The following is a 14,956-nucleotide window of genomic DNA, read 5'->3' as shown; positions in this document are numbered from 1 at the left end:
CAGTGAAGAAGGGGTTAAACTCTTAATGATCTATAAATTTTTGAAACGATCTAAAACTTTCGAAATTACATGCAAATGGATTTTTAAACTGATTGATCTTTTTGAATTAAAATTTTTTTTTTATTTAAGAGTTTAAAAAGTCATCCATTAATTTAAATTGTTAATAGTTTTTTTGTATATTTTCAGTCTTCTTTTGCTTTTAATTTTTAGTTTACTGTATTTTTGTTCTATTTACTATATTTTTAATAAAACTAATAAAAAATAAATTAATTGATTAATTATAATTAAATTAAGATTAAATTTAATTAATTAAATTAAATTAAATTAAATTAAATTAAATTAAATGAATTGAATTGAATTGATTTGAATTGAAATGAATTGAATTAAATGAAATGAGATTAAAATCAAAGTTTATTTTTGATTGAGTTCTTTTATTAACTGATTTTTAATTTAAAGTTTAATGAAGTTTTAGTAAAATAGTATTTTTTTACTAATTTAAATGAGATGTTAGTTAACTTAATAGTTAATAGATGGTTTTCGACTGAATCAAGTTTAGGGATTAGATCAAATTAATGCATATTTACATTGAGATTATTTTATAGTAATTTTTTTAAAAATGAGTACCACGTGAAACAGCGCGGCGTCAAAAGTTCTAAATGTCAAAATGAAACCTTGACTATATAGAAAAAAATCCATATGTATTTTTATGAAATAATTTCGTGCATGTTTTCTTGTACTTGCAATTCTATTTTGTAACAGACTTCTAGATCATTCAAAAGGTATGTCTGCTAATAGTGAATGTTTGCCATTGAGAAATCGATTTAATTGAACTGATTTTATTGAAAAATAAGATTATTTATTACAAAATACGAAGCAAAAGGTTTACACGCGAACATGCATGGAAATAAAGTTTCCCATGTTAATTTCATTTTGTTTTAATCATTCTTCTCATGTGCGCTTATATATGTTTCAAACCGAAGAAGTTTTTTTTCTAAAAGAAAAATTTTAGAAAATCCTTTTGTTAAATTTGAGGATAAAAGCTCGTTTGCAGGACTCACATTTTCAAAGTCACTCTCTCATGTCACAGAGATATCCTTCTCTCCTAGTGATAAGCCATTACTTCCAATTTCAATTGAATAGTTGTTCACGTGCCTTTTCAAAGATCCGATAGACACTCTCGGCACTTGTTGAACGTGAGACTATTTATTTTTTTTTTCTTTTCCCTTTTCGCGTTTCTTCTGTCAAGCACTGACAAATTTTTCGATTAATTTTCGTTTCTTTTTTTGCTATCGTTAGATGTTACGAAATCGATGACAATGGAATTTAAAAAAGAAATGGAGAGAGAAAAGAAAAAAAAAGCGCGCAAACGTGATAGAAACTAAAACGTTTCACGGTGAGAGGCCGATGCTCGACTGAATGCACGATGGATTCACATTCGCCCACCACCGACACTTGACCACTCACCCAATACCGATCGTTCATACTCAATGATGTGATCCCTTTCAAAATTATTTTCCGTGTCCAAAAAACCCCATGCTTCTAGCTCTTCTCAATCGCCCTTGAAAAGCTCTTCTTTTCCCTTGAAAAAGGAATCGGAAAGAAAATAAAACCTCGTATCAGTTCATTTGATGCAATTAAAACGCAAATTTGATACAGTTACCTAATAATTTTTTTTTAAAACCTGCGTCGGAAAATAGTGTCCTAAATTATTTTGGTTTTTAAATTGAAAGACTGTTTTAATTAAATAAAATTTATTATTAATTACTATATATGTATAAAAAGATTAAAAATACATAAAAAGGAACTTATAAACAAATTAAAAATACATAAAGAGGAACTTATAAACAATTATAAATATTTAATGTTAAAGGTAAATTAAATTTGATAATAATGACGTAGATTTCAATAATAGTCTTGCAATGAAGTCCTTGAATCAATGAGATATAAAAATTGAAGAACTGAATGAATGTAAACATTGCGTTAAGGTTTAAAATTTGAAAAATGATATTTTCTTGCCCTTTTGACAAACATTCTCTCTCTCACTCTCTCTCTTTCTCTTTTGAAAATGATAATGAGAAATGGAAGAAAAATGAATCGATTTTTAAACTTTATGTTCAAGGCTCAAATTTGAAATGCAATATTGATGACATTTATGATAAATTTCATTTCATAATAATTATTCCTTATTTCGTTCACGTTGAAACTATATTAAGGTCGGTGTTTCGGCAATTTTCCACTGTTAAAATTTTTGGCTCGTTGGCGATTAGTGTTTTTGTCTCATCCGGACATACTGTTATTCTGCAAAAGGAAATTATTTTAGATTCTTTGTAAATAACTGTCTTTACTATTTTCGGAATAAATTTTGATACACTCGAAGTAAATTTTAAGTTTTTATAAAATTTAACTAAAGCAACTAAAAATTTCGCTAAAATATTTGAAAATTAATGATTTTAAATACCTACAATTTTAATAAAATTCTACAAAAGAATTTTTATAAAAAAAAACTTTATAAAATTCTACCGCCAGAATTAAATTATTTTCACAAGCAATAACATTTTTCATGAAAATTCAATTATTTATGAAAATTTAAAAAAAAAAATTAGGCAAGAATACAAATATTTTCGCATAAATGATAAAATGCTTCTAAAGAATTCAATTATTTTCATAAATAATAAAATTCATCTGAGAAATTCAATTATTTTTTTTTTTAAATTGATAAATTCTTTAATTGATCACAATTATTCAATTATTTTTCCAAATAATAAAATTTTTCACGAGAATTCAATTATTTAAAATAAATTGTATAAAATTCTTCGCAAAAATTCAATTATTTTCATAAATAATAAAATTCATCTGAGAAATTCAATTATTTTTTTTTAAATTAATAAATTCTTTAATTCTTCGCAATATTACTCAATTATTTTTCCAAATAATAATATTTTTCACTAGAATTCAATTATTCAAAAGGAATTAAATAAAACTTTTCGCAAAAATTCAAGAATTTTATAAACAATAAAATTCTTCTGAGAAATTCAATTATTTAAAAAAATTGATAAATTCTTTAATTCTTCACAATTATTCAATTATTTTTCCAAATAATAAAATTTTTACGAGAATTCAATTATTTAAAAAGAATTAAATAAAATTCTTTGCAAGAAATCAATTATTTTCATAAATAATAAAATTCGTCTCAGAATCCGATTTTTTCGGATCGTAGGTCCCTTTTAACTGTCCGTGTCACAAATAATAAAATTTTTCACGAAAATACAATTATTTTTAAATAAATTAAATAAAATACTTCGCAAAAATTCAATTATTTTCATAAGTAATATAATTTTTATTTAGATATTCAATTATTTTTTAAAAAATTGATAAGTTTTTTAATTCTTCACAATTATTTAATTATTTTTCGAAATAATAAAATTTTTCATAAAAATTTAATTATTTAATAAAAAGTTAAATAAAATTCATTTCATTCATTCATAAATAATATAATTTTTCTCAGATATTCAATTATTTTTTATAAAATTGATAAATTCTTTAATTCTTCACAATTATTTGATTATTTTTAAAAAAATTAAATAAAATTCTTCGCAAAAATTCAATTATGTTCAAAAATTTTCAAGAATTCTCGTCAAAATTTCAATTATCTATTTTCAGAAATAATAAAATTCTTCTTAGAAATTTAATTATTTTTTTAAATATTGATAAATTCTTTATAAGAATTAAATTTTGAGAAACATTCAATTATTTATTTTTGTACTTAAATAATTGAATTTCAGTTGAACTTTCGAATAAGAATTTATTTAAAAACAAATTTCAGTTGAAATTTGAGATAATAATTTAATATTAAAATCAAACGTTATAGTACTATTCTTTTAGAAATAATTAAATGTTAAAAGATTGCTAAATTGAAACCGTTGAAAATTTTAAATAACATTTAAATTTTTACTTCAAAAAATTATAAATTTATTATTTTCTTAAAACAATTTAAAATTTTAAATAATTTTATTTGTTTGCTTTTAAAAATTACTTTTAAATACAATTGTATTTTTGAAGATAAGAAATTTATAAAATAATTAAATTTTTCAATTTAGAATTAAAGTTCTCAGTGGGAGTAGAATAAAAATAAATATTTTTGATGGGTATCAGGAATCACTCAGGGAAATTAAAATTAATTTTCGATAGCTACATTTTTACTACTTTTTCTCAGTATTAAAGCTACTTTTTGATACTTTTTTTTGAAATGAATTATCGATTGTGAAGCCTGATATAGTGAAATTTGTATAGTTCAAAGTAAATCTTTATTTTTTGTATTCGAACGTATAGTAACTTTTACTCCGAAAGTAGTAAAAGTTGACAGAAATGCGCAAAAGTTACTAACAGTTTAAATTTTACTAGAAAACAGTTATTAATTTTTCGAAAATAAAATATTTTCTCACCCAGTACTGAATTCCAAACTGTCAACAGTTAAAAAATCGATGTAAGCTTTTGGTTTGTGCAATATTCTCCATGTAAGTGGATTAAAAACGGAAGTTTGATATTCCCAGGTCAATTCGATAGCTTCCGGTTTACCTACAACATCGCCGGATAAAACTACCGTGTGACTACTTCCGGGCTCATAGTACTCGGAAGTTTCGCTGATTTGTAATTTCTCGGTTTTTTTTCCATTTGCTCCAATTACCTTCATGACAAATTTTCCCACTTCGCCACCATGATCCACGCTCTCCACTGTTTTTGAAATATTTATCTTCACTCGATAGTGACCGCCTGAAATTTTTATTTAACTCTAAATCTTTACTTATATTTAAAAATGTCTTCATAGATATTTTCGAATATTGATAATTTTTTTTACACACATTTCTTAGACATTTTCTCTTTCTTAGTGATACAATAATAATAATAATATTGATTATAGAATATAGATATAGAATATAGATTATAGAAGAATTTTTTGTTAAAATCTTACGGCAGAAAGGCTTCTCTCGACCAGTCATGAGATAAACTGATGCGTGATAGTTTCCTGGTTGTGCATCAAAGCCAAACCTGGGGCAATATTGATTCACACAGTCGAAGCAACTTCCTTCTAAAAATTTATCCCAGGATTCGCAAGGCACTGCTATGTAGGGACAGGCGGTGTTTATACTCTCCATGAAGTATTCGTAACTTCTTATGTGATTACAACCGAGAAACCTTCTGATTCCTGTGAAAATAGTTCTTTATAGTATATGTGATTTGTGGCAACCCTGAATTATTTGTTGTGATAAAATTATTGCAATACCTCTGAAGAAGCTTCCTCGCTCGAGGGAAATAGAATTTAGCACACCTTCATCGCAACCCGGTTGATTACGACCTCCATTTGGATAAAAGTCAATGTGACCAACAGGTTGAGTGATTCCAAGACCTCCGCTAATAAAAGGATTACAATCGGTATGTAGGGCTGTGACAAAATCAGCATCTGTTGGATCAAGTCTCACCATTGGTGAGGTATTACTGAAATGTGGTTCCGCTGGATCTAAACCTGTAAACAGTATAATAATTAATTTTCTCTTCTTAAATTCCTTTCTTAAAAAAAGCTATACTACAAATTTCGAAATTCGGAATAAAGTATAATCTCTCTTTTCACAATAAAAATTCCATTTTTGAAACTTGGAATTTTTGCAAACAGTTGCATATGCGCACGTCATCATATCAGTAGGCCATTCTTAAATTCAATTTGCGAAAGTGCGGAAATAATTTTTCAACTTTGTAAAATGTTGAGTAAGCGATATGTTATGAGAATATATCGTTATACTTTAGAAACTACTATGTATATTATAAAATAATCCTGATCATTTGCGAATTTACTCTCCAACTTTCCAGCATTTTCGCACGGTTTTAGTTTTACCAATATTATTATGTAATATTTGATCATTTATAAAGTATGCTTCCTATTTAAAAGGGAATTTTGTTATGTTAAATGCTATAAGGAATTAAGACCGATTAGGTAAATTTAATTAAATAGCATTAACCTCGTGTTTGTTTGTTGTTAACCAACATTATCTTCCTAAGAATATTGATGTTAGCTATTTCTAGGCTTGTTAACATATTTTCGTAACAATATGATTTAGTGAATTGACTACAATTTTAAATTTGTCTTGACTTTTCTGACGAACGGTAAATATGATTGAAGACAAGTTTTCCTTGGGCATTTACCCTGACCTTCCATATAGTTTCTGTAATGTAGTTCTCGAGTCGCAACGTTCATTTAACTCCGCGTGTAAAAGGAACAGTTATACAGATTATGTTACTCAGGTGAAATGAAATGCAGCAGGTAAAGTGGATAACTATCCTTCTGCTTCGTTTCTTTTTCGCCAGATAGCAGTATTTTACAGGATCGACAATTATTTTGTTCTTATGGTTTTTGATAAGAATTTGTTTAGTTCTTTTGTAATTGTAATTATAGTTCTCTTAAATAGACTACACCAACACCAATTATTAGAATTTAGAAAAATTACCTGTTATTCTTCCTAATCTGTAACCGTATTGAATCCGAAGATGATATCCAACATATCCAGCCGTATGGGCACCCAAACTGTGTCCAATGATGTGAAGTTTGGCGGGTTTCACTTTCGCTACTTCAATTAATTGTGAAGCTAATCGTGCAGTCATTGCGCCAACTAATCTTGTATTTGCCACAGCTTGTGTGTATGGTGGTCCAGCACCTCCCAACCAATTTACAACCACGACATTACAATCTTCTCTGGTTAACAATTCTCTTGTCATTCTCTATAAATTATCCAAATTAATTAGAAAGAAATTACAAAATGTTTGATGATGAAATTAAATAAAAACACTTGGGATTTGTTAATGTTAATAGTTAATACTATACGGTTAGAGTATTATAAAAGAATTAGCTTATATTGTAAAGGAACATCTGAACTTAAAGTCCATTATTTTTTTTATATATTATGTTTATTATTATTTTTTATTATTAAATAACTTACCATGACCCATGTTTTATCTCCGTTATCGAGATAACCGTGAATTATAAAAAAAATCGTCGAGTCTTTCTTCAGAGGCGAATTTTGTATAGTTTCCTTTTTATCAATAATTAAAGAATGTGGTTTATCGGGTTGCTCTCGATTGTAAAGTATAAATCGTGGATTGATATTGTCGGGTCTCATTGGAAATGTTGAGACTGGACGATTATCTCCAGACCATGGAGCTCCGATGTAGAAGCATCCGTATGGTTGATAGCATCTCCACATGTACCATTCTGTAATTTAAATCTCTTGTCAAGTTAATTTAAAATTACTTAAAGTTTTGAGTTAGTTTGAAATTATTTTTTAATGTTTTAAATTACTTTAAAATTATCGAAAAGTTTCGAGTCAGTTAATTTAAAATTAACTTTCAATGAGCTAATTTATAAAATATATCAAAGTGCAGGAAATTAATAGCAATAGATTGGATTAAAAATAAATATTTATAATTTTCACGTGTGCTTTAAATGCGGAGGGGAAATTTTATGAATGCTTGGCGCGGATAATATGAAATAAAAAAAAATATATTAATGGGGAAAAATTATTGTTGAAGATTTGTCTATATTTAGTATTGACATGTGCGATGTCTGATAAAGTGAATTACCATTGACCGGTATATTGAAAAGTCTGACGCGTTGCCATTCTCCGAGGGGTTATCGGCATTGACAAGATAATACTCTTTACAGACCAAAAGATTAATGTCAACATGACTGTGAATGTTCATCAGTTCCTTAAAGCACGTTTTATGTTGTGTCTCCCAATATTGCTTATACACTATATAGCAAGATGATTAATTCGGCACGGTTGCGATTGCAGCTACAATCAATTGTTGTCACAAGTATTACGTATTATACACCAAGATTTCGAATTTCTCAATTCTTGATATATTGGGCTTCTTTTTTTTCATTATACACTATAATACCAAATAAATATTTTTGGTTTTCATTTCATTAATTAAGTAAGGTTAATTTTTTTATCATTTTCATTTTAATCTTCATTTTAAAAATTAATCTTCATTTTAACTTGAAAAATGTTTAAAAATTATTTTTAATAACAATAGTTGTTAATATTTAACAGTTGTAGTGGTGGGAGAAAAATTCTATGCAATAAAATTTCAAGAGTTAATATAGAAAATAACAAAACATTGCTTCACTTCTTTAGTTCTTTGGCACTTGTGGAAAATTTCCATTTTAATTAAAAACGTATGAAGAAATCAAAATGTCACTCTTCAATTTATAGAGTTTTTCTCTTTTTTCTTCGACGTTTTCAACTCTTGTGCAAAATGGCAATAGATTTGTACGTATTGTGTTGAAAAATATTTTTCATTTTCTTCTAAATAAAATATTTACAAAAATTGACTTCAAATTAAATTAATAAATTTAAAAAAAACACTTGTTTTCGTTTCTCTGGAAGTAATTAATAAATTTACTTAATTAAAATATTATTATGTATACATTTCAAGAATTCAGGAGAATATTTTTTATGTATATTATTAATAGATAATATTATATGTGTATACAGTTTCGTTATTAAAAAAAGTGTATAATTTATAAACGCTGAAAGTCGAATTAAATGTTTGTGAAAATTATTGAAAATTATGAAATTTTCTTCTTTTTTTTGAAGATAAATAATAATTTGTGTGTGCTGTTTGCTTAATCGCGTGTATTAGTTTCTAGAAAATTATGAAAACTTCAATGTTAATTACTGACCTCTTTTTAACATTGCTGTGTTTTGTCGTATGAAATATTGCCTTTTGCAATTTGTAGTTGTTAACTGTTGCAATTATTGTGACGATGTTTTGTTGCAATTTATCATGTATAGCAAATGGATTTATACAATAGAAACGTTTTTTAACGAATTTTTGAAAATTTTAGTTTATATTTTTATTGTTTTCTTTAATTAATTTTTTTTTATACTTATCGTCATAAATTATTATTTTTATTACAATTTACTTTTTATTTTAACTCTTTACTCTCTAAATTTATTTTAACTTATTTAATTTAACTTTACTCTCTTCTTACTTTAAGTAAGAATTTTTACTAATTTTCAGTTATTTCTCACTACAAAATTAAAAAAAATTTTATAAAAATTAGTGAATTTTTTACTAATGTGAGTCAGTGACTCAATTTTTAGTATAGTTCAGATTTGGAGAGTATTTATTAGCAAAAGGATTTAATTATTTTAACATTTTAAATTAAATTTAATTATGTATTCACATCTCAATATTTTAATTGTTTGTTGACATTTTTATTTTTTTGTTAATATATGTTAACTATGTATTTATTTGTTAATATTTATTAATTATTTATTTAAATTGCTTGTTCATTTGTTATTATTTACATATTATTGCAATTTTTATTATACGTTTTTCTTTAGTAATATTAATTATGAAAATTTTTTGTTTTTTTCAGGTTCATTTTAATAGTGATTGTGTGATTTTCATTGTCTTCATTCATCGCCTACAAGGTTTGACAAGGTACAAATTTAATAATTATTATACATTTATTTTATTTGATATGATTTTTTATCAACTTTTTGATATTTGACATTTATTGCACTTTTCTTTATTATGCATTTTTAAGAATTTATTTTTTAAATTAGAAAAAAAAAATTGATATGGTAAATTATTATAATACACTCACCGTCTTCGAAATCGAATTTATTTTCCTGCTCTTCGGGCGAAAGAGTCGTAGTCGTTGAATTAATTCGATCCACATGATCTTCAATTTGATGATTATCGGATTTTGTTTCATTGGGAATTGTAGACATAATATTCGCGGTGTACATTAACATCAACAAAGTATCATTTAAAAACATGTTGAATTATTGTTTAATTATCCGTTTGTAAATTTGAACAAAAATCACTTTTTATCACTTTCACTTTTTAATTATAGCGATTATTCATTAAAAATTTTCGCTTTTATTTATTTAATTTTCTATTCTCACTTGAAATATAATTTTTATTTAACACTTTATTATTATTTTAAATAATTATTGTCTTTAAATTTATTATTTTAATTTTAACTATTGTTTTTTTATTTTATTATTTAATTATTTTTTTTCAATTTTATTATTGAAATATAATTTTTATTAACACTTTATTATTGTTTTAAATAATTATTGTCTTTAAATTTATTATTTTAATTTTAACTATTGTTTTTTTATTTTATTATTTAATTATTTTTTTTCAATTTTATTATTGAAATATAATTTTTATTAACACTTTATTATTGTTTTAAATAATTATTGTCTTTAAATTTATTATTTTAATTTTAACTATTGTTTTTTTATTTTATTATTTAATTATTTTTTTTCAATTTTATTATTTTAACTATTGTCTTTTATTTTATTGTTTTTATTATTTTCTTAAATTTTATTATTTTAATTAATGTCCTAAGTTTTATTATTTTAATTAACTATTGTCCTGAATTTGTACTATTTAAATCTTCTTTAATCTTAATTATTTGTTTTTCTTTTGTTGTCTTTGATTGGCGAACTAATTAATTCTCACTTTATTTGTAATTTTTTTTCGCCGTTTGTATTATAATTACTGTTTAATAATTTAATTGTTGTCCTTCTTCATCACACTGTAACTTAGTTGTTTTAATTAATTTTTAACTGTAATTAATTTATTATATCACAAGCACTGCTTTTTAATTTATTTTTGTAAAAAAACTTTAAGTTGAATGATTCAACAGGCAGGTTTTTTTTATACTTTGGGGGATTGTAAAATGTGACACTTTCTTTTTGAACGAATTGTTATTTATTTTTTAATTATTCGAATAATTATTTAAATTGACATTATTTTCTAATAAACAATAGAGCGCTTAATGTGTGAACATTCGCTCGTGACTTGTAACTGTATGTACCAGATACTCTCGAGTCGTAAGATAGAGACATCGTGAAAAATCGATTGACGCAAGTCGGGTTGGTGATAGTGCTCTCGGGAGCAGAGGCTTCGTTGATTATTTTTTTTTTTAAGAAAGAAAAAGAAAAGAAAGAAGGAAAAAAAATAGTAATAAGCAATCGACAAATGAATGATCATTGATTGACTCAATTATTGTTTCTTTTTGCTTCTACGAAACGTTTTGCTGTAGAAACAAAATATTTTCGCACTATTTCTTCTTTTATTTGTTTAGGGATTTTTTTTCACTGATGCTTGAATCTGTAATTGAGAGACAAAAATTAAAATTAGTTCATGAAGACTGAGAATTTAATTATTTTTAATTTTTTATCTTCCTTATTTATTTATTTTTTGCTAAAGTTAGCTAATGAAAAATAAATAAATTCGAAATAAACAAAAAAAAATAATAAATAAATGAATGAAATGGAAATTAGGAAAAATAAATAACTAGTAAATAAATTAGAGGTAAACAAATCAAATAACAAATTAATAAAAAATAAAATAAATATAAATAAAATATGTAAGAAATAATTAAAATATGAAAAAACGGAATAAATAATAAATAACTAGTAAGTAAAATAAATTGGAAGTAAAGAAAGCAAATAGGAAATAAAGAAAATAAAAAATGAATAAAACAATTAGAAATTAAACAAAATAAATAGGAAGTAAATAAAACAAATAAATTAAATAAATAGGAAAAAATTATGCACAATATTATTGAGTCTGATTTGATGAGAATTGAAAAAAAAAATAATATTCACATTAAGAGACAATGTGATGAAAGAATATTGGTCCATGTTGCTTGAGAGTGAAATTTTACAAATGAAGACATAGATCCAAGGTTAGAATGATGAGTCCAAGGTTATTGTTGTTGTAATAAAAACTTTATACATTATAATGGAAATTACAAAATGTAATAAAAAATATTATTAACTTCCCATTTACCTGGATTCATCTTCTTTGATTATTATTATTTTTTTCCCTCCTTTCTCTAAGACTCTCGATCCAAGAGAATAATGTGATCTTTGGATGATGAAGATTCGAGGTCAAGGTCACAAGACTTAATTGATAATATAATTGATACTATAATTAATTTGTAAACGCGTGCTAGACTCTGAACAATCTAAAGAGTGACTGATGCGTGTCGTCATTTATACGCGAGTAGTGTAGTCCGCGCTCTCATCTTCATCCCTCCATATTTGCTTCATCTCTTTCTCCCGATAAAAATACACACACATTTATATATATAAGAAATGCAAAGAGACGAAGAAGTCACGAACCTGAGAGTATATAAATATATATAGGGATATACAGTTCGTGATTAGGGAAATAATAATTGTGATGAATTGTTTCAAAAGAAACCGCAGGAATATTTTTTTTTCTTTTTCGAAATGTAGAGAGAAAGAAAGGACTAAATTTCAAAGGGACCGCTTTTTTTTTCTTTCACTCATACTTGTATCAACATGATACCTTTTCTTGGAATGAAATTGTAGAGACAGGTTTCTTTTCTTTGAAGAACACTGTAATTAGACTTCTCGATCTTCCACTTGATAATCGTACGGTTTCTTTCGATTGTATTTTTTCTTTTTTTGGTTTTAAAGAAACAGGGAATGACAATTGTTTGAAATATTGGGTATATTTAATACCAAGAAAAATTGTACGTAAATAAAAATTTTATTTATTAAATTTATACAATTTATCCTCTACCACAGGTCAGGGAAATCAGGGAAAAGTCAGGGATTTTTGTTAAAGTACTGAAAAAAATTAAATTTTATGGAGAAGTTACAGATGATTGCAGAAATTCAATTATTTTCAAAAGTAATAAAATTCTTCGCAGAAATTCAATTATGTTCAAAAATTTAAAAAAAAAATTCTAATCAACACTTAAATTACAGTTAAAAATAATAAAATTTTTCTTCAAAATTTTTTTAATTTAGAAAAAATTTTTTTTTTACATTTTAGGTAATAAATTTTTGGCGAAATTTCAATTATTTTCAAAAAAATTTCTTCAATTCAATGATTTTCAATGTCTAGTATTTTAATAAAATTTTCCAAAAGAATCCAATGATTTACAAATTTTTTTATAAATTTCTTCGTAATAATTCAATTATTTTCGTAAATAATAAAAATTTCACAGGAATTCAATTATTTTCAAATTTTTTTAAATAATTTTTCGCAATAATTCAATTATTTTTATAAATAATAAAATTTTTTTACAGGGATTCAATTATTTTCATGAATAATAAAACCCATCGCAAAAAATTTCATTAAAATTTGTCGAAACAATTCAATTATTTAAAAAGTTGATAAAAATCTTTATAAGAATTCAATTTTGAGAAACAATCGTTTATTCAATAAACTATTTATTTGCATATTTAAATAATTGAATTCTAGTAGAAATTTCTAATAAAAATTGATTTTCATTTCATAAAAATGAATTTCAGTTAAAATTTTAGATAATAGTTATTTTTTTTGAAAAAGTTTAATTGAATTTTTTTAAAATTATTATAAGTTTTTATTTTCTATTAATTGAAGAATTTACGAATAATAGAAATTTCGTTAAATTAAATTGTAAATAAATGGATTTGAAAATTCTCAAGGAACTTTTGCAAAACTTAATAAAAATAATTGATAATTGAATTAATTCAAAGAATTTTAATAGAATTTTTGAAAATAATAACATTTTTCGAAGAAGTTACTTAAAATTGCATTAAAAATAATTGAAATCCAGTGAGGAATTTTATTATTTACGAGAATAATTGAATTCTTGCAATGAATTTTTATTACTTTTTTTAATAATTGAAATCCTGTGAAGAATTTTATTATTTATGAAAATAATTGAATTCTTGCAACGAATTTTATTACGTTTTTTTTAAGCAATTGAATTCTTTTGAGAAATTTTATTAAAATAGTAGATTTTGAAAATATTTGAATTTCAGAGATGAATTTCATTATTTATGAAATGTAATTGAAATTGAATTCTTGCAAAAAACTTTTGAAAATAATTACATTTTTCGAGGAATTTATTTAAAATAATTTTTTGTAGCAACCATGATAATGTAACTTTTACTATATTTATATATTTTTGTAGTAAAATTTAAACTGGTTAAAAATTTCTGCTCACTTAATTGGTAATTTTTACTATACTTTCGGAATAAATTTTAGTTAAAAATTTAGAACGATAAGAATTTTTGAAAAAGACTTTAAATAAAAAAATCCAATAAAATTATAGATGAAGATGTATAGAAAAGGTTGTAGAATCATAAAAATCACCAAAATAATAATATGCTTATGATTATGAAAAGAAATTATTGTGCAATTTTGTTTATTACAAATAGTTTCTTATTTTTCGAGAGTAATATATTATTTACACATGTTTTGTGTACAAAGTTTAATTATTTAAATTCGATGAAATATCTTTGTGGTGAATTTTATGTATATATACATAACGTTTCAAGTGGACTTTTGACTTGTTTGTATCAATGCGATGAATTACGATAAGCAAAATAATGAGTTATCGTGAATTTAACATAGAAAAACATTTGCATTTAATCGTATTTTTTGGTATATATGGTGTTTATTCTTTATGTTTTTAAATTCCATTTGCAATAATATATAAAACAGAATATTTCCTCTATGAGAAAGAAAAAATTCTCAGGGCATATTTTGTGTTTAATTTTCATTTCTTTTTTTTAAAACCAACTTTATTCTTTTATTTCACTTTACATACATACTTTACATACAAAAATTATTCTAAGCTAATTAGTTTATTGTTATTTTAATAACATCGTAACTTACATTTCACTGTGCTTTTGGTGTAATTAATTTTTTATTCACTCGCTGCTTTTTATGTTTCGTAAAATTAAGTTCGTTTTTTTGTAATTAGGATTATTATCATACTCAAAAAAGAATTAAATATTTATAAATTTATTATTTCTAAAAATATATTCTAAGATAATAAAAAATTTTACTAAGTTGTCGTATAAAATTGTTAGTAAGCAGAAGATATAGTTCACTCAAAAAATAATTT

General features: G+C 24.2%; 2 protein-coding genes and 1 long non-coding RNA gene across 4 annotated transcripts in view; all 3 read right to left on the bottom strand.

Annotated features, from left to right (window-relative positions):
• LOC122500289 (pancreatic triacylglycerol lipase-like) overlaps nt 1-1,721 on the bottom strand; it is a 34,590-nt gene extending 32,869 nt beyond the window's left edge. For both annotated transcript variants that reach the window (XM_043609144.1, XM_043609147.1), the window contains exon 1: nt 1,059-1,721. The gene's annotated coding sequence lies outside the window, so the exon portion shown is untranslated. The remainder of the gene's footprint in view (nt 1-1,058) is intronic.
• A 136-nt stretch (nt 1,722-1,857) lies between these two features.
• Nucleotides 1,858-9,968, bottom strand: LOC122500290 (pancreatic triacylglycerol lipase-like). The gene is made up of 7 exons (XM_043609148.1): nt 9,665-9,968; nt 6,987-7,258; nt 6,498-6,768; nt 5,282-5,521; nt 4,970-5,203; nt 4,443-4,770; nt 1,858-2,298 (listed from the first exon to the last, which is right to left on the bottom strand). Exons 1-7 carry the CDS (start codon nt 9,837-9,839, stop codon nt 2,193-2,195), a joined length of 1,626 nt encoding a protein of 541 aa, XP_043465083.1. The 5' UTR covers nt 9,840-9,968; the 3' UTR covers nt 1,858-2,192.
• Nucleotides 9,969-10,393: 425 nt separating this feature from the next.
• On the bottom strand, nt 10,394-12,310 carry LOC122500292. The gene is made up of 2 exons (XR_006301455.1): nt 11,872-12,310; nt 10,394-11,187 (listed from the first exon to the last, which is right to left on the bottom strand). It is a non-coding gene; the product is annotated as an uncharacterized LOC122500292 (long non-coding RNA).
• Between the last annotated feature and the right edge of the window lie 2,646 nt (nt 12,311-14,956).

The sequence above is a fragment of the Leptopilina heterotoma genome, unplaced genomic scaffold (genome assembly GCF_015476425.1).
Source record: "Leptopilina heterotoma isolate Lh14 unplaced genomic scaffold, ASM1547642v1 Lhet_183, whole genome shotgun sequence".
In the NCBI taxonomy this organism is placed as follows: domain Eukaryota; kingdom Metazoa; phylum Arthropoda; class Insecta; order Hymenoptera; family Figitidae; genus Leptopilina; species Leptopilina heterotoma.
This window is presented reverse-complemented; position numbering and strand designations above follow the sequence as displayed.